Source organism: Triticum aestivum, chromosome 7B (assembly GCF_018294505.1).
Source record: "Triticum aestivum cultivar Chinese Spring chromosome 7B, IWGSC CS RefSeq v2.1, whole genome shotgun sequence".
In the NCBI taxonomy this organism is placed as follows: Eukaryota; Viridiplantae; Streptophyta; class Magnoliopsida; order Poales; family Poaceae; genus Triticum; species Triticum aestivum.
Window position 1 is genome coordinate 494,491,295 of NC_057813.1, and position 22,743 is coordinate 494,514,037.

Here is a 22,743-nt window from a genome sequence, read left to right on the forward strand (position 1 = left end):
CTCCACTAGTATCGTCATTTCCTCCTCATATCCTTCGCATGTAGACTTGATTTCCTCCTCCAGCTCTGTGATCCTGGTCATTGCCTTCTTCAGATATATCATGCATGCACACATCTGGTTCCCCTCGCGACGAAAGTGTTGGTTTAACTCCTGGATGAAAGCTGCAATGGACATGTCCCTCCTGGTGCTGATCATCTCCCGGCCCATTGCTCATCTCGGTGCCCACATATCGGGTAGATTGTATCCTTGAGATCCTTGTGGTAAACTTCTTCAATGCGTCCCATGGTGATGTGGGCTGCCATGCTCTTTCCTAGGCTCCAGGTTGGTGCATCAAAGGAAAACTCTATGGGCTCAGTGACTGGCATGAACGTCCTTCCTGGAACTTGAACTCGAATCATCCAATGCTCCTACTCTTGTAAAGTGGCGATGTAGGTCCTGGTGAATCTTGGTATTCCGATATTCAGGTACCTAGTAACTTCCTTCAAGTGTCGTCCAAAAGGAGTGTCTTCATCCGTTTGTGTAAACTTGTTCCTTGCGTCCGCCATCCTATAGAGTAGAAAATGAGTGGAGTCAAAAAAGAGAAGAGAGTAGTGACCTATGGTTTTAACTTAGTGGTCGTGTCCTACAGTCAACGTGTGCTATGATACCATCTTGTAGCGACCAGACCTCAAACAGTCTAGTCTATGTGCATCAGTGTCGTCCCTGGATCGGTAATGCTGACACGCACAGTACTTGAGGATTTATAATAGAGTTTCAATCACACACTTATTACATTGAATGTCTCAAAAGAGAACTTATTACAATAATATGGCTTAAGGCCATCTAAAAAGATAACAGCGGAAGTCTTGGAAGATAAAGCGAGTCCATCAAACTCCAACGACATAGCTGAGTGAACGACAACAACCTATGGCACCTTACTCGTCGTCTGGAAAGTCTGCAACATGAAATGTTGCTGCCCGAAACGGGTTAGCACATGGAATATACTGGCAATGTAACACATAGAGTAATGAATAGAATAAATGCTATCACTACATGCATATATGGCTGGTGGAAAGCTCTATGGTTATGGTTTTTGCATAAAGCCAATTTTTTCCTACAACAAACGAATAAATTTTATTTAACTATCATGGTGGTTGATAAACATTGAGAAGGTTCCTCGAACTCAATCCCAATTAAGCATCATCATTAAACCCAACAAATTAATTTAGAGTGATGAGATCAACATGATAATCCAAGAACCAGATACTCAAGATGTCCATAACCTGGGACACGGCTAACCATGATTAGTTTGTACACTCTGCAGAGGTTTGCGCACTTTTCCCCACAAGACTCGAACACATCCATGATCGGAGGATCGAGACATAGCCTTTCTGAAGCATTAACTCCCTACTCTATGTAGACAGTACCACCTACAACCCACTACATCTGCTAGTCTACCTCTTCAAGAGCTCACGCAACTTACTCAACTATGCCAGAGCCCATATTGGCTTGTGGCTGCACACGGAAGTTTCTAGCATGAATAATCTTATGATCCCTTTGATCCTGGGTGGCGAACCGTAGGATAATCACACGGGTACTCCGGGATATCCTAGGACAACACTGGATTCTCCAGGTGCCCTGACAACCACTGGGTACTCCAGGGCGCCTCAACCAATCCACCCAGATGTGTATTTAAGTAGCTACCTTAAGTTAACCATTAATTAACAATACTCACATCTGTCATGGATACACTCACCCAATCTACGTCTATGACCATAGCATAGCAATCCTGAGTATAACGTAGAAGTAACTCCCAAAGGTTTGATAATAAAAGGGCAATAGGTTCTACCTCATCATCTACTTCTCAAACCCACATGTTACTCAGATAATCAACATGCAATGTTTGAGGGTGGTAACTAATGCATAAAAACTGGGTAATAAAGAGGTATGATCAAAGTGTTACTTGCCTTGCTGATGATCCGCAAAACCTAGAGACTCGTAGTAGCACGCTTCGCGCTCTGGGTATTCTATCGCAAACAAACAATAACATACATAAGCACTCAACTAGAAGCACGGGTAAAACTCAAATAAGAAGATCTAACCAGAAAGTTCAACTGAAGAACTCCGGTTTGCAAAAAGAATCAACTCAAATGGAGCAACGAAACTCAAACTACGAAAGAAATAAGATCCGTTTACTAATCTGGACTAAAGTCAAATTTTACAGTACCAAAATCTTGTCAAGTTGGTTAAACAGAAAGAGGGCTTCGAGATGAAGATCTAGGCGCTTGTTTCACCTGATTCGGATAAACGAGCAAAAAGATAAACTAAAACGAAGATCAGGCCACAGATCGCGATCGAGAATAATCGCGGAAAAACCCAGGAAAAATAAAACACAGGCTAACGAACGAACGTTCGCTGTCTGCGGCTAACTGACGAACAACGTATGTTAAAACGAACGTATGGACGAACATCCGCTATTTAACTAAACAGAAAAACCAAACGAATCTAAAAAAACTAGATCTAGGGTTTAAAAAAATCGTTCGGTTTTCCCGAGAAAACCGAACGGCGGTGGCGGCTACCTCGGTGGCGACGGGATCGGCGGCGGGGCTCCTGTGGTGGAGGTGGCTTCGCGCGGCGGTGACGGCGCTAGGGTTGCGGGGCTGGCGAAGGCGACGGGCGGCGGCTCGGCGGGGCGGCGGCGTCGCGGCAGCGGCGGGGAACGGCGGCGGCGGCGGCGGCAAAACGGCGACAGCGGCGCTAGGGTTGCGGGGCTGGCGGGTGGCGGGGTCGCGGGCCTCGGCCTTTAAGGGCCGGCTGAGTGCTGTGTCCAGGTCGGACACGGCCCGATAAGTTAGTTCACTTTTTTTTATAAATCCCGACGTAGAAAAACTAATAAAAGAAATACTAAATGGAGTCCAAAAATCCTAAAATAAATTTTCACGGTCCTCTAATAATATTGTGGACAAAGTGAACATTTATATGGGCCTCTAGTGTAATTTTGAAAAATGCATTTTTTCCTAATTCAAATAAAATAGCAATTAAAGTCCAAATAAAATTTCTTATTTGCTTTTAATATTTTTTTCTCCAATATTTCTTTATTTTGGAGAAGTCATTTTATCCCCTCTCTTTTATTTTCATATTAGAAATATTTGAAGAGAAAAAAATGATTAAAACCAAATGATCCTCTTTTTAAAATTTGAGAAAAACTCAAATATGAAAATAACAAAATCCCCAACTCTCTCCAAGGGTCCTTGAGTTGCTTAGAATTTCTAGGATCAACCAAAATGCATTAAAATATGATATGCAATGATGATCTAAGTATAACATTCCAAATTGAAAATTTGGGATGTTACATCTTCCATGCTAACGTCCCGCCCCAGTTTTGGCCGCACGCCCTAGCCACAGCCTCTCTCCTTCTAAACATTCATACGTGTCGTGCTCGTGGGAGTTTTGCACCATACCATCTTCTGTTTGGTACCCCCCCCTCCTATGATGATCTTCGTGTTTTTGGGTGTCTTTGTTTCCCTAGCATCGCCTCCACCACCCCTCACAAACTCGCACCTCGCTCTGTGGCATGCATTTTTCTCGGATACCCACCAAACACCAAAGGCTACCGTTGTTAAGACCCGGTTTCCCACCGAGTTTTCACTTCACGACACGTTTACTTTGACGAGAGGGTTTTTCCTTTTCACCAGGACCGCCGACGGACGACTCGCCATCACCGCCTGTGCCCACCGGCACTACTCATGGTGGCCGCTCCCGCATGCTCGGGCCTCCTCCTGGCTTTGGCCCCCCTGCCGCGCTTGGACCCCTGGCTTCGGGGTTCCTGGCGCGCCCGGTTCCCCTCCCGGCTATGGTGCCCCTACCGCGCTTGGGCCCTCGACTGGGGCCTCCTCCTCGTCCCGCCCTACGGGTCCTACCGAGTCCGTGACGTTGGACCCGCCGTCTTCGCCTGCCGTGCCAGGCTCTTCGGCCGGACTGGCCGCCCCGTCATCGGCCACCAGGGCGCCCAGGGCTCCCGTTGAGTCTGCAGCCCCGTCAGCGAGCGCGTCTACTGCGCCTGACCTTGGCTCCTCGACAGCCTCGACGGTGATCCCAACGGGCTCTTCCTCAGCCTCGCCCTCGGTTAATCCTCCGCGCTCCCGCTGGCACCACCGGCCCCACCCGCACTGACCCGCATGGTCACCCGTGCTCGCGCTGGTATCCAGTGCCCCAGCACGCGTTACCTCGCGGACGAGTACCTCCTTGCTGCCTCGACATCTAGACCATTGCTTCTCCCGTTGTTAGCTTGAGTCGCGCTTCGCGACCCTCATTGGCTCGGTGCGATGCAGGAGGAGTTTGAGCGCTGTTGCGGAACCGCACCTGGCAGCTCGTCCCACGACCCACTGGCAAGTGGGTATTTGGCCATAAGACTCGTCCCGACGGGTCCCTCGAGCGTTACAAAGCTCGTTGGGTGGTGCACGGATTCCGTCAGCGCGCTGGAGTCGACTTCACCGACACTTTTGCTCCGGTTGTCAAACCGGGCATGATTCATTCAGTCGTTCAGCTTGCGGTCTCTCGCGCGTGGCCGGTGCATCGGATGGATGTGTCGAATGCGTTCCTACATGGCCATCTCTGGGAGCAGGTTTTCTGTCAGCAAGCCACTGGTTTCGTCGATGCGGCTCACCCTGATCATGTGTGCTTGCTCTCCCGCTCCTTATACGGGTTGAAGTAGGGCCCTCGAGCCTGGTACCAGCGCATCGCTGCCTTCCTGCTGCATCTTGGGTTTCGAGCTACCCGCTCGGACGCCTCGCAGTTTGTCTACCATCAGGGCCAGGCGACTGCTTACCTGCTCCTCTACGTCAACGACATCATCCTAATGGCCTCCTCCACCGAGCTTCTTCGACAGCTTACTGCTCGCCTCAGCGCTGAGTTTGCCATTAAGGACCTCGGTCCATTGCACTACTTCCTCGGGATTGAGGTGGTGCGACGCGCCGATGGGTTCTTCCTCCATCAGCAGCAGTACACCCAGGACCTTATTGAACGGGCAGGCATGCTTAACGGCAAACCTGTCCCAACGTCTATCGACACGAAGGACAAGGTCTCTGCACTCGACGGCTCGCCCTCGTCAGGTGCGGCGTTTTATCGCTCCATCGTCGGCACGCTCCAGTACTTGACGCTCACTCGGCCGGATCTACAATATGTCGTCCAGCAGGTGTGCCTTCACATGCACGCTCCTCGCGACACTCACTGGAACCTGGTGAAGAGGATTCTTTGGTACATCCGCGGCACCACGGCTCTAGGTCTCATGTTGACGGCCTCATCCTCGACCGACCTTGTTGCCTACAGTGATGCTGATTGGGCTGGCTGTCCGGACACACGGCACTCCACTTCAGGCTATTGTGTCTACCTGGGGCCCTCGCTCATATCGTGGTCGTCTAAGCGACAACCCACGGTATATCGTTCCAGCGCCGATGCTGAGTATCGTGTTGTGGCAAACGCCATCGCCGAGTGCTCGCGGATCAGGCAGCTTCTCCAGGAGTTGCTCCTTGACGTCTCGACAGCCACCATTGTGTACTATGACAATGTCTCAACAGTCTACCTTTCCGCCAACCCCGTTCATCATCATAGCATGAAGCACATCGAGCTCGACATTCACTTCGTGCGTGAGCAGGTGGTTTCGGACGCGTTCGCATTCTGCACGTTCCTACCACTCAGCAGTTTGCCGATGTCATGACTAAGGGGTTACCGATGCCTACATTTGAGGAGTTTCGGTCCAGTCTATCCGCCACCGGTGACGTATCGACTGCAGGGGGGTGTTGAACATATTATGTAGGCCTACACACATGTATATGGTTAGGATAATCTCCTACCGGCCCCACCTCTAGTTTCCTTGTATATATGAGGCTGAGGGCTTTCCTTTGTACTTATATACGTGCATTGTGCACCCGATCAATATCGAGAGTTGCATTGCCTTCCAACAGATTGGAGTGGAGTAAGTGGGAACCAGTATAGTGCATGCCGTGTTTTCCTGAAACATGCAAAAAATGGACAATTTTTTCAGAGTATGAAGGTGTTTTCCTGCATTACGGTCCAATCACCTTCTCTTTCTCTTTGACGTCAAATGACCCTCTTGAGGGTCATCATGTTAATCTTTTAGGATCACTAACAAATGTCGTATGACTAGTTTTATCAGACATGATAGTGGAGCGGCCAACAAGGAGTACACCGGAAGGGTGATTAATTTGCATGCCTGATTATGGTAGAAAGAAGCCTTTCTGAACATTACTCATCATCGATGTGGGGAGACCGACCTAAGAGGTATGCCTTGGAATGGGATAATGGAACACTATCTATTGTTACTCATTGTGTTTGTATCCCTTTGATGCTCCATTTTGAGAAATAAAATCCGCCTTTTATCGAGAAAAAGAGGTATGCCTTGGGTGCTGAACTTGGAATGGGATAATGGAACACTATCTGTTGTTACATTCTAATTTCAGTTGCTTTTGAGTTTTAGATTTTCCCCCTTTTAGCATGGTAATTTGCTGGGACCTGGGAGTCTCAATTTTAATTATTGCGGGATGGTAATCATATTTATGTCGGTTTTATCTTCTCAGGAGCAAGCAAATTATAGTTCATACTCAACATTTTGACATTCAACATGTATGTACTACAATTTCAGAAGGTCAATAATACCCAATGCATTGCCTTCCATGAACTATCTTGGTCCGTTCTGTGGATGATTTGCTACCAACCCTATTTTAATTCGGTGCCTAGGTACTATTTTATTCAGCATCGGTTGTTAAAACATTCAGTACCTGTGCAGCTTAATATGCAAAACCTGATCTGTGTATTTTGAAGGGAAAAAAGGCTCGTGTAGTATGTGTATGTCTCACTATTTGATTGTTTTTTGAGTATTTGAACTCCATGTTGGCCCATTTGCACAATCTCAATACAGGAAGCATCACTTTTTTTGCCACGGAAATGATGGAAACTAGATATATGGATTACAGAAATTCATGCTAAGTATTGGTCTAGAGCTTGGATGTTGAGCCACTAAACTTGATTGTAAAACTGGGATATTATCTCCCGTTGCAACGCACGGGTACATTTACTTATTCAATAATGGCTTCAGATTCAATGAAAATCGTTAACCGGACTCCCATGATTGCGGTGGTGTATTATTCGGCAAAAAGTAGTATTGTCCCCTTTTGATGTTTTCATTCACATCCATGGTCATATATGCTGCTTGGATGAAACAACCGGTCCTTACTTTTAATAAAAGTTAACGTCAAGTGATTTATTTGGGCAAACCCAAGTAGTTAAAAAAAAAACTCTTCCGAACCAAACAACCATCTGTGAAAAATCCCTAACAATATTGCTCTAAAAAATATCTGTAAAAATACTTAACACAGTAAAAATAGCTTTTAAATGTTCACTGTTTTACATATGTTCACACCATTTTTTCCAAACAATTATGTTCGCATTTTTTAAAAACCTAAAAAAGTTCCATCTTTACTAAAACAAAGTCCATTTAGAAGCGTACAACAAAAAAATATTCTCTTCATAAAAAAACATCGGTTAAAAATGTACCTTTTCCGTAAAAATATAGTATTTTTTTGAGAAATGTTCAAATTTTCATAAAAATGTTAACTATTCTTAAAAAGTGTCCCAAATTTTGTGAAAATGTCAAATTTTATTAAAAATAAGGAATTTTTCATGTTTAACCGTACTTTGAAATTGGATATAAAAATGGTGCACAATGACACATGTTTTTTTTTTCTGCCCGGTGCAACGCACGGGCATCTGTACTAGTAAACGATAATAACAAAGTACTCAATCGACAAGAGACGGACATATGTTATTTTTAGACGTACGACACGAACATCACGATTAAAATCGAGAAAGCGGTTGGTACTTAATTCGGGGCTCGGTAGGGCTGGCATGTTACCGCCACGCACAACCTACATCAAACCTCACAAACCTGTGGTCCAGCTCACGTAGACCACTGACGCGGCGCGCACACTGGACGACGACCGGTCGTGACCGTGCACCACGGATTCGGGCCAAATTATCCACAAACCGCGCCTCGCTGTACAATTTATTTTTCATGCATATAGACCACGTCGTCGTACATGTACCGACCGCATCAACATCCAGCGAGCGACACCTACCGGTCAATTCTAGGGTTTTTCGCTCTCGTTCGTGCTGTGCGACGGCCTGATGAATCCTCGTTCGATTCTAGCAGGAGATCCGAGCCTGTTCTTTCCTCCTCCTAGAACGCTCGAACTCCCACAGAAGATTTCTGGGAAATTTCAGCCCCATACTTCACGCGCTCTGACTCCCGTGACCTCGTCGCCGGTGACTAGCATCACAGCGGTTAATTAGCATTTCTATCGTCAGTACTTGCCGTGCCGTTAGATCTCGATGCCCTTCTCTTCGTCAGGCAGGCATTGGTGATGTTGACCCGCCTGCACCGGTATGAGTGACGGACGACATGGCCGAACTGTCATTGCTGCGTCAAGGAATTGTACACAAGAGTCTCAGATTTCCTCGTCTCAAGGAATTGTTATCTCCAACTTAAGTCAGTCAAGTTGCACGCAGCGATGTGTAATTTATTTTTTAAATGCCGCTGATGTTAGCCAACTGCTTGCTTGGTCAATGAGCTCTAAATTATATTGTTCCTCCGCTGCGCACATTATGCAAATATATATATATATATATTTGTAATCTATATCTATATCTATATCTATACCTACTAATAAAGCAAGGTGTGTTTCGCCAATTTTTTCATTCGTTCACCGCCGATTTTTTTTTCTATCTGAGGTGATACTAAATTCTTATGCGTTCGTCTGCTAGAAAAATACTATTTCAGAATTTCGTACATGGGCCACGCGTTGTGCCCAGCAAAGTCAGCCCACTTATTTTGCTGCACACGCAGCTGAGAAAATTCTATTTTCTGTATAGGGCGACAAATAGTCATAGCTTCACACAGGACAACCAATAATGGGCTTGCCCATTTTTCTTTATTTCTATATCTTACTTCTATTTTTATTCTCCTTTCTCTATCTCCTTTTTCCCTTGCAAGTTTATTTTTCTTACAGAAATTATTCCATAAATTCGAAATACTAGAAAAACGTAAAGAACTTAAAAGAAAATCATTTTTTGGATTTTTTCCTGAATTCCAATTTTTTTGGTATTTTGAAAAATATTCGGAACTTGAAAAAGGTGTTCCATTTTTCCAAAAACATTTATTGCTTTTCAAAATTGTCCGAGATTTCTAAAAAGAAATGGCCATTTTAGAAAATGCTAAAAGATTCAAAAAATATTCTTTGTTTAGTGATTTTTTTCACAATTCAAAATAATGTTCCCATATAAAAGATAAACATTTTCGAAAAATGTTATGAATTTTCAACACATATTCCTGTTTTAAAAAAATGTTCACAAATTCATATAATGTCCATGTTGTTATTAAAAAAATTGGTATTTTCAAAAAATGTTTGTGAATTTTAAAAGATATTCTTGTTTAAATTTTGCTTGCGTTCTTTGAAAGTGTACATAATTTTCAAAAACCTATTTAGAATTTAGGAAATGGTTCATGTTTCCTATAATATTTAGAAACTTCATACTTTAAAATCTTCTCGATTGAAAGGAAAAGTAGATTGAATAATTAATGGAGCTTCTCTGGCATACAATGACGTAACAAAACTCTTAAAATGTCGTCGTGCAATGAATGGAAAAATAGCGGATTGATTACTTCACACCCGGCGAAACTGAGAAGCTAAATGTTCCTTTTCCACGTGCACACAAGGCTTTGTTTGCACATATAATTCTCACTAGCTTCTTACCACGGTAACTTCGTTCGTGTTTTCGCCCATCCGTCCCATCTTTTCAACACATATTCCTGTTTTAAAAAAATGTTCACAAATTCATATAATGTCCATGTTGTTATTAAAAAAATTGGTGTTTTCAAAAAATGTTTGTGAATTTTAAAAGATATTCTTGTTTAAATTTTGCTTGCGTTCTTTGAAAGTGTACATAATTTTCAAAAACCTATTTAGAATTTAGGAAATGGTTCATGTTTCCTATAATATTTAGAAACTTCATACTTTAAAATCTTCTCGATTGAAAGGAAAAGTAGATTGAATAATTAATGGAGCTTCTCTGGCATACAATGACGTAACAAAACTCTTAAAATGTCGTCGTGCAATGAATGGAAAAATAGCGGATTGATTACTTCACACCCGGCGAAACTGAGAAGCTAAATGTTCCTTTTCCACGTGCACACAAGGCTTTGTTTGCACATATAATTCTCACTAGCTTCTTACCACGGTAACTTCGTTCGTGTTTTCGCCCATCCGTCCCATCTTTTCAACACATATTCCTGTTTTAAAAAAATGTTCACAAATTCATATAATGTCCATGTTGTTATTAAAAAAATTGGTGTTTTCAAAAAATGTTTGTGAATTTTAAAAGATATTCTTGTTTAAATTTTGCTTGCGTTCTTTGAAAGTGTACATAATTTTCAAAAACCTATTTAGAATTTAGGAAATGGTTCATGTTTCCTATAATATTTAGAAACTTCATACTTTAAAATCTTCTCGATTGAAAGGAAAAGTAGATTGAATAATTAATGGAGCTTCTCTGGCATACAATGACGTAACAAAACTCTTAAAATGTCGTCGTGCAATGAATGAAAAAATAGCGGATTGATTACTTCACACCCGGTGAAACTGAGAAGCTAAATGTTCCTTTTCCACGTGCACACATGGCTTTGTTTGCACATATAATTCTCACTAGCTTCTTACCACGGTAACTTCGTTCGTGTTTTCGCCCATCCGTCCCATCTTTTCCGCACGTTCTTTTTTTCAGCAAACGTATACGTCAATCATCCAGGCTCGTGAGTTGGTATGTGGTCTGTCCTGGGTTGACGCGCTCCTGTGGGCCGAGCTGGGCTTGCGACGTAACTTTTTTTTCTTGTCCATTTGAAGAGCAGGGATAGTAGAGATCACGGATTCGAACTCCAGACCTCCCCTTAAAGCCCAATCACACAAGCCTATTCAGCTAGCTTATGATTTGTGACAAAAGACAAGGTCGCTCCCAATTTAAAGTCCTACCTCTCTCTTTTGTGCCAAATTCCAGCAGTTTTTATATTTCCGTGATTTGGCAGGAAAATAAGCGAGTTGACACGAGAATAAATAGTGCCTTTGCGTGCACTTTGAAGAGAGAACAAATAAAAGAAGGAAGGAAGAAGGAATGAGGCATGCTGTTAATTTAAAGGGAAACATTTTGATTCATACGGCTTGTTCCCTTCTAATTGTCAGATCGGTCCTCTAGCGTCGATTTTCTTTACATCTCAGAGTCGAGAGGCTCCATTATTTTTCCGTTCCAAGTGATGCATAAATGCCCAGCTCCACCTTATGTGCAGATGGAAGGGAACTGTTCAGTTCATGTTCAATGCCTAAGATAATGCACATGACGTCATGAGGTAATAATTTTGATCCTTTGACTGTCAATTTTAGTAAGTCGTTTTTGTGTAAGAGCATGTATGTGTTTCAGTTAAACCCGGGCATGGACAACCCAGCCCAAAAAAATTGGGCTTCGGGCTTGACATTCGGGCCGGGCTCGGGCCTGATTTTGCAGCCCAAAAGGTACTTCACGCCGGGCTCAGGCTTCTCTTTTCCAGAATTTTGGGCTGGGCTTTAATTTTGGGCTGGGCTTTCGAGCTCCAGGCCGGGCTTACACGTGCGAACACTAGAAAACAACATTTGGTCCAGGTTTTCGGGTTTCGGGCTTGATTTCAGGCCGGGCTCGGGCTTGAGAAAAGAGTGCATGCCGGGCTTCGGGCTGGGCTCAGGCTTGAGAAAAGAGTGCATGCGGGCTTCACGCCGGGCTCGGGTTTGAGAAAAGATGGTCGGGCTTTTACAAGCCTAGCCCGAAACCCGGCCCGGCCCGACGTATGCCCGGGTTTAGCTTCAGTTAAGGGCGCTTATCGAGTAGTTTGCAGGGCACGTGATGTAGCTAGATCTAACGACCTCCCATGGAGCCTGCACCGTCTCTGTCTCGATACTTTCTTGGAGTTTTGTCCTGGCAAACTAATTGGCGTTCGTTAGATTTTTTTTTTTGAACAAGGCGTTCATTAGATTTAACACTTCCATTTGCCTTGCCTGCTGTTATGTGCAGATGTCATGGAAATTTAAGAACATGGCCTCTAGTTGATAACGTTCTTTGTTCTCTTGTGTTGCCGCTAGGACCGCAAAGCTTCATACTATCATTTATCCGTCTCCTAAATTTCTGTTCAGTGAAGCACTTGGGACTTCTGATCAGTTTTGCGTACAAAAATCAATAATTGATTGTTTTATGCGACTGATCTAATCTATATTTGTCAGGTAATCATGTTGTTCCAAGCCTTCAACCATGCGGAAACCAATCCCTCCCCCAGCCTTAAGTAGGTGGAGTGTATATTTGCTGCCCTTGATCAGCACAAAAGCTTTTGAACCAGTGAAGTCATAGCCTCATAGTTATGCCTGCTTAGATTATTGGGCTCCTATTCTAACAAGATAGAAGATACAATCTACTTTGTTTCTAACTCGCGAATGTCATTGCCTAGGTTACACAAGTATGTCATGACATGTCATCTCTAGATATATAAATGTATGTTTTTTTTAATTCTGTAAATGCTAATTGTCCTTGTTCTTGCACGAATATGCAGTGTCAATTTATGCAGTTACATCCCAACTTTGACCAAGACTAGAATTTTGATCAAATATGTTCAGTCTATATTGATACAATGCAACTCAATTTGTCTTGTATTTGTACCATCAACATTTATTAAGTTTTTTATAGATGGACCCGACAACGCGCCCCATCAATGATCTAGTGAACTGAATTAAATACTAAACTACCTACCCCTGTAACCATGCTCTGCAATGCATTTCTGAGCAAATGACTGAAACAGTGGCAAATTATTGCTGCATGTGCTTACTTTGCGGTGTGCTGTCTTCACACCACATGACGCCTCGGAAACAAAAGGAACCTGAGCACATACAAACCCGCACGAGATCAATGTGCAGAACAGAATAGCCGAACGGGAAAGAATAACTGTTTTCGTTGGGAGGGTGTGTGGTGACAGAAAGGTGCAGAAGAACCATCATCAGCATTAAACATATATCAGATTCCCCGGCGCATCGCATGGCCGAACGGCACACACAACATTGGTTGGTTTAACGCTTGAGAGCTGGCTCGCCACCATGTCATTTCTTAGCAAAGATTCGGAAGCCAGGTTTTGTTTGGTTATTTATTATTCATCGACTCAGCTACTAGCGCGGGAAGCAGCTCTGTGGAGCATCAAGGAGCACCCGCGGCTGCGGGAGACGCCAGCCTAGCGCGCCTCTGGCACCACGGCCGTCCGGCGGCGGTGGAGCGTATTCCGGGAGCGCCTGAAGGAGTCGATGCGCTGCTGCTTCAGCTGGTGGTGGAACTTGTTGATGAACTCGTCCGCGCGCGCGTCCACCTCGCTGCCGGCCTCCTGGATCTCCTCCTCCGACGCCGGTTCCTCCACTTTGACCACCAGGGGGCGGCGGCGCTCCGCGTCCGTCGTCGTCGCCAGCCTGCGCACCTCCACCACCTCGGTGTCCTTCTTGGCCACGACGTGCGCGAACGCCGACTTGCGCAGCCTCGCCGGCCGCCGCGGCAGCTCGGCCTCCACTGCCGCCTCAGACATGCTCCTCTCCATGTGCGCGTGCTCGCGCTCACCCGGATTCTCCGGCTCCATCTCGAGCGGCGGCGGCTGATTGTCGGGCTGCCCCAGATCCAGTACTCCGGTCGCCGGGGCCTCAGGTGCGGGGGCGGTGAAGCGAGGCAGGTTGGGCGACCGGTGCCGGTCGAGCTCCATTGACGGCCGGCCGGCCAGGTTCCTCCTCTCGCAGTCAGCACCGGGCGCAGCCCCTTCTCCGCCCTTCGCCGGGGCCGTGGCCATGGAGGTGACGACGATGGTGAAGACGACGAGGTTGAGCACGAGGAACAGCACCCATGGGGTGAACCACCCGTGCACGGTGCTCCACAGCTCAGGGATCGCCGCCGCCTCCAGCATTGCGCCGCTTCTTCTCCTTCTTCGCCGAGTGGGGTTTGGGTTTTGGCGTTTTGGGGGAGGAGGCGGGGTTGAGGAAGGGAAGAGTGGGGCTGCTGGTTATTTAAAGGTGGAAGGAGAAGCGGACAGCCGAAGGCCAGTTTTTTTTTTTTTTTTTTTTTTTTTTGTCTGTGTATTTCTTTTGGCTGAAAAAAAGAGGGTTTTATGATAAGCATTGCAGTTCCTATCTCCATTACACTATGCATGACTTTGTTCATGTCTATTTACTCCATAGACGGTGTGCAAAATAAATATGCAAATATTTAAATGGTTGTTACTCTTTTTTATAGAAAGTTTTGATTTCTACAAACATCGATTAGATGGTGCCACACGTCGATATCGATCCAGTAAATGTTCTTTCGGCGTTTGGACGGACGCAAAAAAGAAACGACTTTTGATGTTGGAGATAACTCGACGAGAAGTGCTTGGACGGACGCAAAAAGAGAAACGGCTTTTGATGTCAGAGATAACTCGGCGAGAATTTTGTGGACCGATATAGTGTCATTAGTGCGGCATTTTAATGTCACGAGAGAGGGTTCCGGAAAAAAGACGTTCTTTAGGATAGCGCGCCACGTGCATGCTGGTCCGCCAAATGTTATTTCAGTGGCTAGACGAATGGAAGGGCAGAACTTCTGTTGTGAGTTATATCTCCCGAATTTTTTCGATTAATGTAGTACTGTTTGTATTTTGTAGATGAAAAAGACACGGTGTAGGAAATGATGGATACATGTTCTCATTGTTTTAATAAATGAAAATGAAAAGTTGTATACTGTTGCAACTCAATGTGAGAAATACTACGGCTTAAATGATTAGCTGATAATGAGATTAAGATACATGTTGTGAGCATTGTAAAAGTTACTTTCTCTGGAAACTAATAGAAGATCTTTTAGATACCTACTTTAGTATCTAAAAGATCGTATATTAGTTTATAGAGGGAGAACTATATCATTTGCGTATTATCTTCGTATTTATTTTTATAATTTATTTAGAGTTTTGCACACTCTAGCCCATGACACTAACTTTGTTGCGAGGAGGATGTTCATAAAATATAAATAGTTTGAAGTTATAAATAATATAAAGCCATACTTGAATGGGATACACGTTATGAGTGCTAATGATAAGATTAAACATTCTAAAAATTGACGCTAAATGTCACAAGACTAAAGTAATACTACATATGTGTGGCACTGCATTTGGTCACATCGATGAAATACGCATGGAGAAATTCCATAGTGATGGATTTTTGAAGTCATTTGATTATGTATCAGCTGACAATTGCAACTATCGTCCAAGATTAGGGTGCCTAAAATACCATTCAAAGGTCATAAGGAACAACCAGCAACGAACTCATTGACAAACATACCTATTACTGATTTGTGTAATCCAATAAGTGTTGTTGCAAGCAGTAGATTTATCTATCTTTTAGGATGACTCAAGCAGATATGTAAATATTTTCTTAGTGTGACAGAATTCTAGATCCTTTGAAATTATTGAAGAGGTTTTCAGAATGAACTAGAAATTATTATATCAAGGAAAAAAAATGTCTTTTTGCAATTAGATCGTGAAAAGGAATATATTTGAGTTATAGGTTTAGGGAATGTCTCATAAGTTGTGAAAAGAGTTTCATAACTCGAAAGTACCTTTCTGCTCTCGAGCTCAAATGAGCTCAGTGAACAGTAAAATCAAAAACAAATAGAAAAAAAATCAAATTTTCTTTTGGAGAAGCATTGACAAAAGTTCTAGTGCTTGCAAAAATTCTTCATGGAATCACATTCCTCTAAGGCGTGGCAAAAAACAAATTCAGTTATTTTGGCAAAAAAAGGTTTTAGGTTCTTGCAAAAATGGGAGAGAGTATCTTATGAGGCCAGACACACGATAAACAACTTTATTCAAAAACCTAGTGAACGTCTTGTTAAGGCTTATGAAAGGTACCATGTTTTACTTGATAATCATCCTCATCATTATTATCCGCCCTGGGTGGACATATCTTTTATGAAGGACTAGATGACTAGTTGATACGTCCATTTTGCATCATGCTTTTATATCAATATTTATTGCATTATGGGCTATTATTACACATTATATCTCAATACTTATGGCTATTCTCTCTTATCTTACAAGGTTTACCATGAAGAGGGGGAATGCCGGCAGCTGGAATTCTGGCTGGAAAAGGAGCAAACATTGGAAACCTATTCTGCACTGCTCCAAAAGTCCTGAAACTCCACGAAACATATTTTTGGATTTATTAAGAATTATTGAGCGAAAGAAATACATCAGGGGGCCCACACCCTGGCCAGGAGGGTGGGGGCGCCCCCCTACTGGGCGCGCCCCTGTCTCCTGGGCCCCCTAGTGGCCCTCCGGTGTCCATCTTCCACTATATGAAGGCTTTTACCCTGGAAAAAATGATGGGCAAGCTTCCCTCCGGAAGGGGGAAATCATTACCAACGTCATCACCAACGATCCTCTCATCGGGAGGGGGTCAATCTCCATCAACATCTTCACCAGCACCATCTCCTCTCAAACCCTAGTTAATCTCTTGTATCCAATCTTGTATCCAAAACCACAAATTGGTACCTGTGGGTTGCTAGTAGTGTTGATTACTCCTTGTAGTTGATACTTATTGGTTTACTTGGTGGAAGATCATATGTTCAGATCCTTAATGCATATTATTACACCTCTGATTATGAACATGAATATGCTTTGTGAGTAGTTACGTTTGTTCCTAAGGACATGGGTGAAGTCTTGCTATTAGTAGTCATGTGAATTTGGTATTGGTTCGATATTTTGATGAGATGTATGTTGTCTTTTCCTCTAGTGGTGTTATGTGAACGTCGACTACATGACACTTCACCATTATTTGGGCCTAGAGGAAGGCATAGGGAAGTAATAAGTAGATGATGGGTTGCTAGAGTGACAGAAGTTTAAACCCTAGTTTATGTGTTGCTTCGTTAGGGGCTGATTTGGATCCACATGTTTCATACTATGGTTAGGTTTACCTTAATACTTTTGTTGTAGTTGCGGATGCTTGCAATAGGGGTTAATCATAAGTGGGATGCTTGTCCAAGTAAGGGAAGTACCCAAGCACCGGTCCACCCACATATCAAATTATCAAAGTACCGAACGCGAATCATATGAACGTGATGAAAACTAGCTTGACGATAATTCCCATGTGTCCTCGGGAGCTCCTTTCTCATTATTAGACATTGTCCAGGCTTATCCTTTGCTGCATAAAGGATTGGGCCACCTTGCTTCACTTTATTTACTTTGTTTACTTGTTACTCATTACTATTTATCTTATCACAAAACTATCTATCACCTACAATTTCAGTGCTTGCAGAGAAAACCTTACTGAAAACTGCTTATCATTTCCTTCTGCTCCTCGTTGGGTTCGACACTCTTACTTATCGAAAGGACTATGATAGATCCCCTACACTTGTGGGTCATCAAGACTCTTTTCTGGCGCCGTTGCCAGGGAGTGTAGCGCTTCTGGTGAGTGAAACTTGGTAAGGAAACATTTATTTAGTGTGCTGAAATTTTCTGTTACTTGTCACTATGGAAACTAATCCTTTGAGGGGCTTGTTCGGGGTATCTTCACCCCGACCAGAAGAGCAAAGAGTTCCTCCTCAACCTACTGAACTTTATGAAAATGTTTATTTTGAGATTCCTTCGGGTATGATAGAGAAACTGCTAGCTAATCCATTTATAGGAGATGGAACATTGCATCCCGATTTACACCTTATCTTTGTGGATGAAGTTTGTGGATTATTTAAGCTTGCAGGTATTCCCGATGATGTTGTCAAAAGGAAGGTCTTCCATTTATCTTTTAAGGGAGATGCATTGACATGGTATAGGCTATGTGATGATACGAGATCTTGGAATTATAAGCGATTGAAGTTGGAATTTTACCAGAAGTTCTATCCTATGCATCTTGTTCATCGTGATCGTAATTACATATATAATTTCTGGCCTCGTGAAGGAGAAAGCATCGCTCAAGCTTGGGGGAGGCTTAAGTCAATGTTATATTCATGCCCCAATCATGAGATCTCCCGGGAAATGATTATTCAAAATTTTTATGCTCGGCTTTCTCTTAATAATCGCAACCTGCTCGATACTTCCTGTGCTGGTTCTTATATGCTGAAGACTATTGATTTCAAATGGGACTTATTGGAAAAAATTAAATGCAACTCTGAAGATTGGGGTTCCGACGATGGTAAGGAGTCAGGTATGACACCTAAGTTCGATTGTGTTAAATCTTTTATGGATACCGATGCTTTTCGTGGATTTAGCGCTAAGTATGGACTTGACTCTGAGATAGTAGCCTCTTTCTGTGAATCTTTTGCTACTCACGTTGATCTCCCTAAAGAGAAGTGGTTTAAATATAATCCCCCTGTTTAAGTGAAAGTAGTTGCACCTATTACAGTTGAAGAAAAGACTATCACTTATAGTGATCCTATTGTTCCTACTACTTATGTTGAGAAACCACCTTTTCTTGTTAGGATAAAGGATCATGCTAAAGCTTCAACTGTTGTTCATAAGAGTAATACTAGAACTTATACACCTCCTGAGAAAATCAAAGTTGAACCTAGTATTGCTATGGTTAAAGATCTCTTGGATGATAATTTAGATGGGCATGTTATTTACTTTTGTGGTGAAACTGCTAATATTGCAAAACCTGATGCTAAGATACATAGACCAGTTGTAGGCATGCCTGTTATTTATGTTAAAATAGGAGATCATTGTTACCATGGGTTATGTGATATGGGTGCTAGTGCTAGTGCAATACCCTATGATTTATATAAATAAATTATGCATGACATTGCACCTGTTGAGTTAGAAGATATTGATGTCACAATTAAGCTTGCCAATAGAGATACTATTAAGCCTTTTGGAATTGTTAGAGATGTTGAAGTCTTGTGTGGGAAGGTCAAATACCCTGCTGATTTTCTTGTTCTTGGTTCTCCACAAGATGCCTTTTGTCCCATTATATTTGGTAGACCCTTCTTAAACACTGTTAATGCTAGGATTGATTGTGAAAAGGATGTTTTTACGATTGGCTTAGATGATATGACTCGTGAATTTAATTTTGCTAAATTTCATAGACAACCTCGTGATAAAGAATTATCTAGTAAAGATGAAATAATTGGTCTTGCTTCTATTGCCGTGCCTCCTACTGATCTGTTAGAACAATATTTGCTAGACCATGAAAATGATATGTTTATGAAAGAAAGAAGGGAAATAGATGAAGTATTCCTTAAACAGTAACCTATTTTGAAACATAACCTCCCCGTTGAAATTCTTGGGGACCCCCCTCCACCCAAGGGTGATCCCGTGTTTGAACTCAAACCTTTACCTGATAATCTTAAGTATGCTTATCTTGATGAAAAGAAAATATATCCTGTTATTAGTAGTGCTAACCTTTCAGAGCAAGAAGAAGAAAGATTATTGAAAACTCTGAAGAAGCACCGAGCTGCTATTAGATATACTCTGGATGATCTTAAGGGCGTTAGTCCCACGTTATGCCAACATAAAATTAAATTGGAGGACGATGCCAAACCAGTTAGAGATCCTCAACGACGACTAAATCCCAAGATGAAAGAAGTGGTAAGAAAGGAGATATTGAAGCTCTCTGGTGATCGGTGTAGATCTCGCAACGTTTACCAAGAAGGTAATGTCGCCAGGTCTTGAGTGCATAGACTACGGCTGCAAGCTCTAGATCATGTGTAGGATAATTCTCCTCATGTGGATGCAACTGTCGAGATGCATAGGCAATCACATGACGATCCTGCATAAGAATGCAACCTAGTCCCTGTCGTGAGGCATCACAGTAGATGATAAAGTCTTTAGCAAAATCCGGTGGCACAAGTATGGGAGCAGAAGTCAGGCGCCTTTTCAGTTCCTGAAAACTGTGTTCACACTGTGGGGACCACTCAAACTTTTTATCTTTCTTGAGAAGTTCCGTGAGGGGTTTGGCTACTTTGGAGAAGTTTTCAACAAAGCGGCGACAATAGCTGGCTAGACCAAGGAAACTCCTAACTTGTTTAACGGTCTCAGGTGGAGTCCAATCGAGAACAGCCTGAACTCTCTCGGGATTGACAGCAATGCCCTTACCAGAAATCACGTGGCCTAGGTAGGTCACTTCTGGCAACCAAAATTCACACTTGGAGAACTTGGCATAAAGGCGGTGCTCTCTGAGTTTTTCTAACACAAGTCTAAGATGTTCGGCATGCTCTTCCTCGTTCTTCGAGTAAATAAGAATATCATCGAGGTAAACCACGACGAACTTATCTAAGTACTCCATGAAGATCGAGTTCATCAAGCGGGAGAATGTGGCTGGGGCGTTGGTTAGGCCAAAGGACATGACAGTGTACTCATACTGACCATAACGAGTGACAAAAGCTGTCTTGGGAATGTCCCCATTTCTGATCTTGATTTGGTGGTAGCCTAATCTTAAATCCATCTTGGAGAAGACTGAGGATCCAGCGAGCTGATCATACAGGTCGTTGATCCTGGGAAGCGGATACTTGTTCTTTATCGTGACCAAATTAACGGGACGATAATCTACAACCATCCGATCTGTACCATCCTTCTTCTTGACGAAGAGGACGGGGCAAGCCCAAGGAGAAGATCTAGGACGGATGAAACCCTTTTGCAAGGACTCATCAAGTTGTTTCTTAAGCTCGACTAGTTCTAAGGGTGCCATCTTGTAGGGTCTCCGGGAGATTGGAGCTGTTCCTGGGATAAGATCTATGACGAACTCTACATCTCTATCAGGTGGAACACCTGGCAGTTCCTCTGGAAAGACATCTGGAAAGTCACGAACTACCGGGATATCTTCAAGGTCTGGAAGAGGGCTGGCATTAAGAGAATAGAGCTGACGCTTTGCAACTCTAGTGGAGACGGTGACTATCTTGCCAGATGGGTATGTGAGCTGAACAGACCTGGTGAAACAATCGATCTTGGCATGATGAGCTGTCATCCAGTCCATACCCAAGATGATGTTAATATCCGAAGACTTGAGAGATATCAAGGAAGCAAGAAATACAAGTCTGTCCACAAGGATTTCATTGCCATAACTTATCCTAGAAGTTTGCCATTTGGATCCAGGAGTTTGAATAAGTAGTGGGGAGGGCATATCACAAAATGACATGTCGTGCAAGCGGGCATAGCTTTCAGAAATGAAGGAATGAGATGCTCCAGTATCGAACAAAACCGATGCCGGATGACAGTTGACAAGGAGTGTACCAAGAACGACATCTGGATCATCATGAGCGGCTTTAGCTGAGACGTGATGCACACGTCCATGTTCAGTGGGAGCTGACTTGGCACTGATCATCTTGCGTGATGGCTTACCATGGCCAATAGACTTCTCGGGCTGGGGTGGAGCAACTCTGGACTGAGTGCAAATACGGGCAATGTGGCCTGGCTCTCCGCACTTGTAACAAATCTTGGAGGTAGGATGTGGACCTGTATTAGAAGGCGGTCCACCAATAGGCCTGGGTGGAGCATACTGCTGAGCTTGATGAGGTGCCACATAAGATGGCCTCGGTACATATTTGGGTGGAAGAGCAGAGTTTGGAACCCAAATCCGGCGCTTCTGAGAGCTAGAACCGAAGGAAGATCCCAAAGCACGAGTGTGCTTACGAGACTCCTCGTAAGTGAGTTGAGCTGTCTCTGCATTAATGGCCTTGTTCACAAGGGCTTGGAATGTATCACAATGATGCAGGTGGAGATCACGACGCAACTTGGGGTTGAGACCCTTCCGGAACCTAGCCTGCTTCTTGGCGTCCGTGGACACCTCTTCTGTGGCATAACGGGCGAGGTTCTCAAACTCTCTACTATAGGCATCAACAGCCATCTTACCCTGGTTGAAACTACAGAACTCTTCTCTCTTGCGATCAATGAGGGCTTCAGGAATGTGATGCTCGCGAAAAGCCTCAACGAAATCCCTCCAGGTGGAAGTCTGGCCGGCTGGAATCATAGCCTCATAGTTCTGCCACCAAAGACTAGCAGGACCTTCCAGGTGGTATGTGGCATAGGTGACCTTGTCATCTTCAGCTACGCTCGCGGAACGCAGCTTATGAGTGATGCTACGGAGCCAGTCATCTGCATCGAGTGGCTCGATGGAATGATGAAAGGTAGGTGGGTGCAAGCGAATGAAGTCATGAATGGTCGCTGACTTATTGGACCGAAGTGCGGTGTTCTCCTCGATACGTGCCAACAAACGGTTAGACTCACGCTTGTTCCTCTCCATCTCTAGCATGAACTCTGTCAACGAAGGCTGATCGGGAGGATCCTCATCCCTACCATCTCCGTGGTTCTGGCTACGAACAACAGAACTTGATGACATCCTGGTGAAACGAAACCAGCGACGGAATCAGCATCAATCTATAGGCTATAGAATGTAGGACAAGGGATTAGTATCACTCGAACTCCTAGAGAAATTTCGGCAGCACAACGGCAGTAAAATGCTCAGAATGAGACATCCTACTAAAATGGGGTGGTAACATACTCATCAACCCTACTCAAGGTTCTGAGATCATACTAAACAGACTACACCGGAAATACTCAAAACTAGGGTATGACTCTGATCAACCAATACTATGGGACTACGGAGTAGTAACACGTGATCCTGATAGACGGAAGAGAAAGCCTAGTTC

General features: G+C 43.7%; 1 protein-coding gene across 1 annotated transcript; it reads right to left on the minus strand.

Moving 5' to 3' along the window:
• Window positions 1–13,095: 13,095 nt before the first annotated feature.
• LOC123159809 (pathogen-associated molecular patterns-induced protein A70) lies at window positions 13,096–14,106 on the minus strand. The gene has a single exon (XM_044577628.1). It carries the CDS (start codon window positions 14,048–14,050, stop codon window positions 13,340–13,342), a length of 711 nt encoding a protein of 236 aa, XP_044433563.1. The 5' UTR covers window positions 14,051–14,106; the 3' UTR covers window positions 13,096–13,339.
• Between the last annotated feature and the right edge of the window lie 8,637 nt (window positions 14,107–22,743).

Coding starts and splice junctions, on each gene's coding strand:
- LOC123159809 (XM_044577628.1), bottom strand. CDS start 14,050: ATGCTGGAGGCGGCGGCGATCCCTGAGCTGTGGAGCACCGTGCACGGG.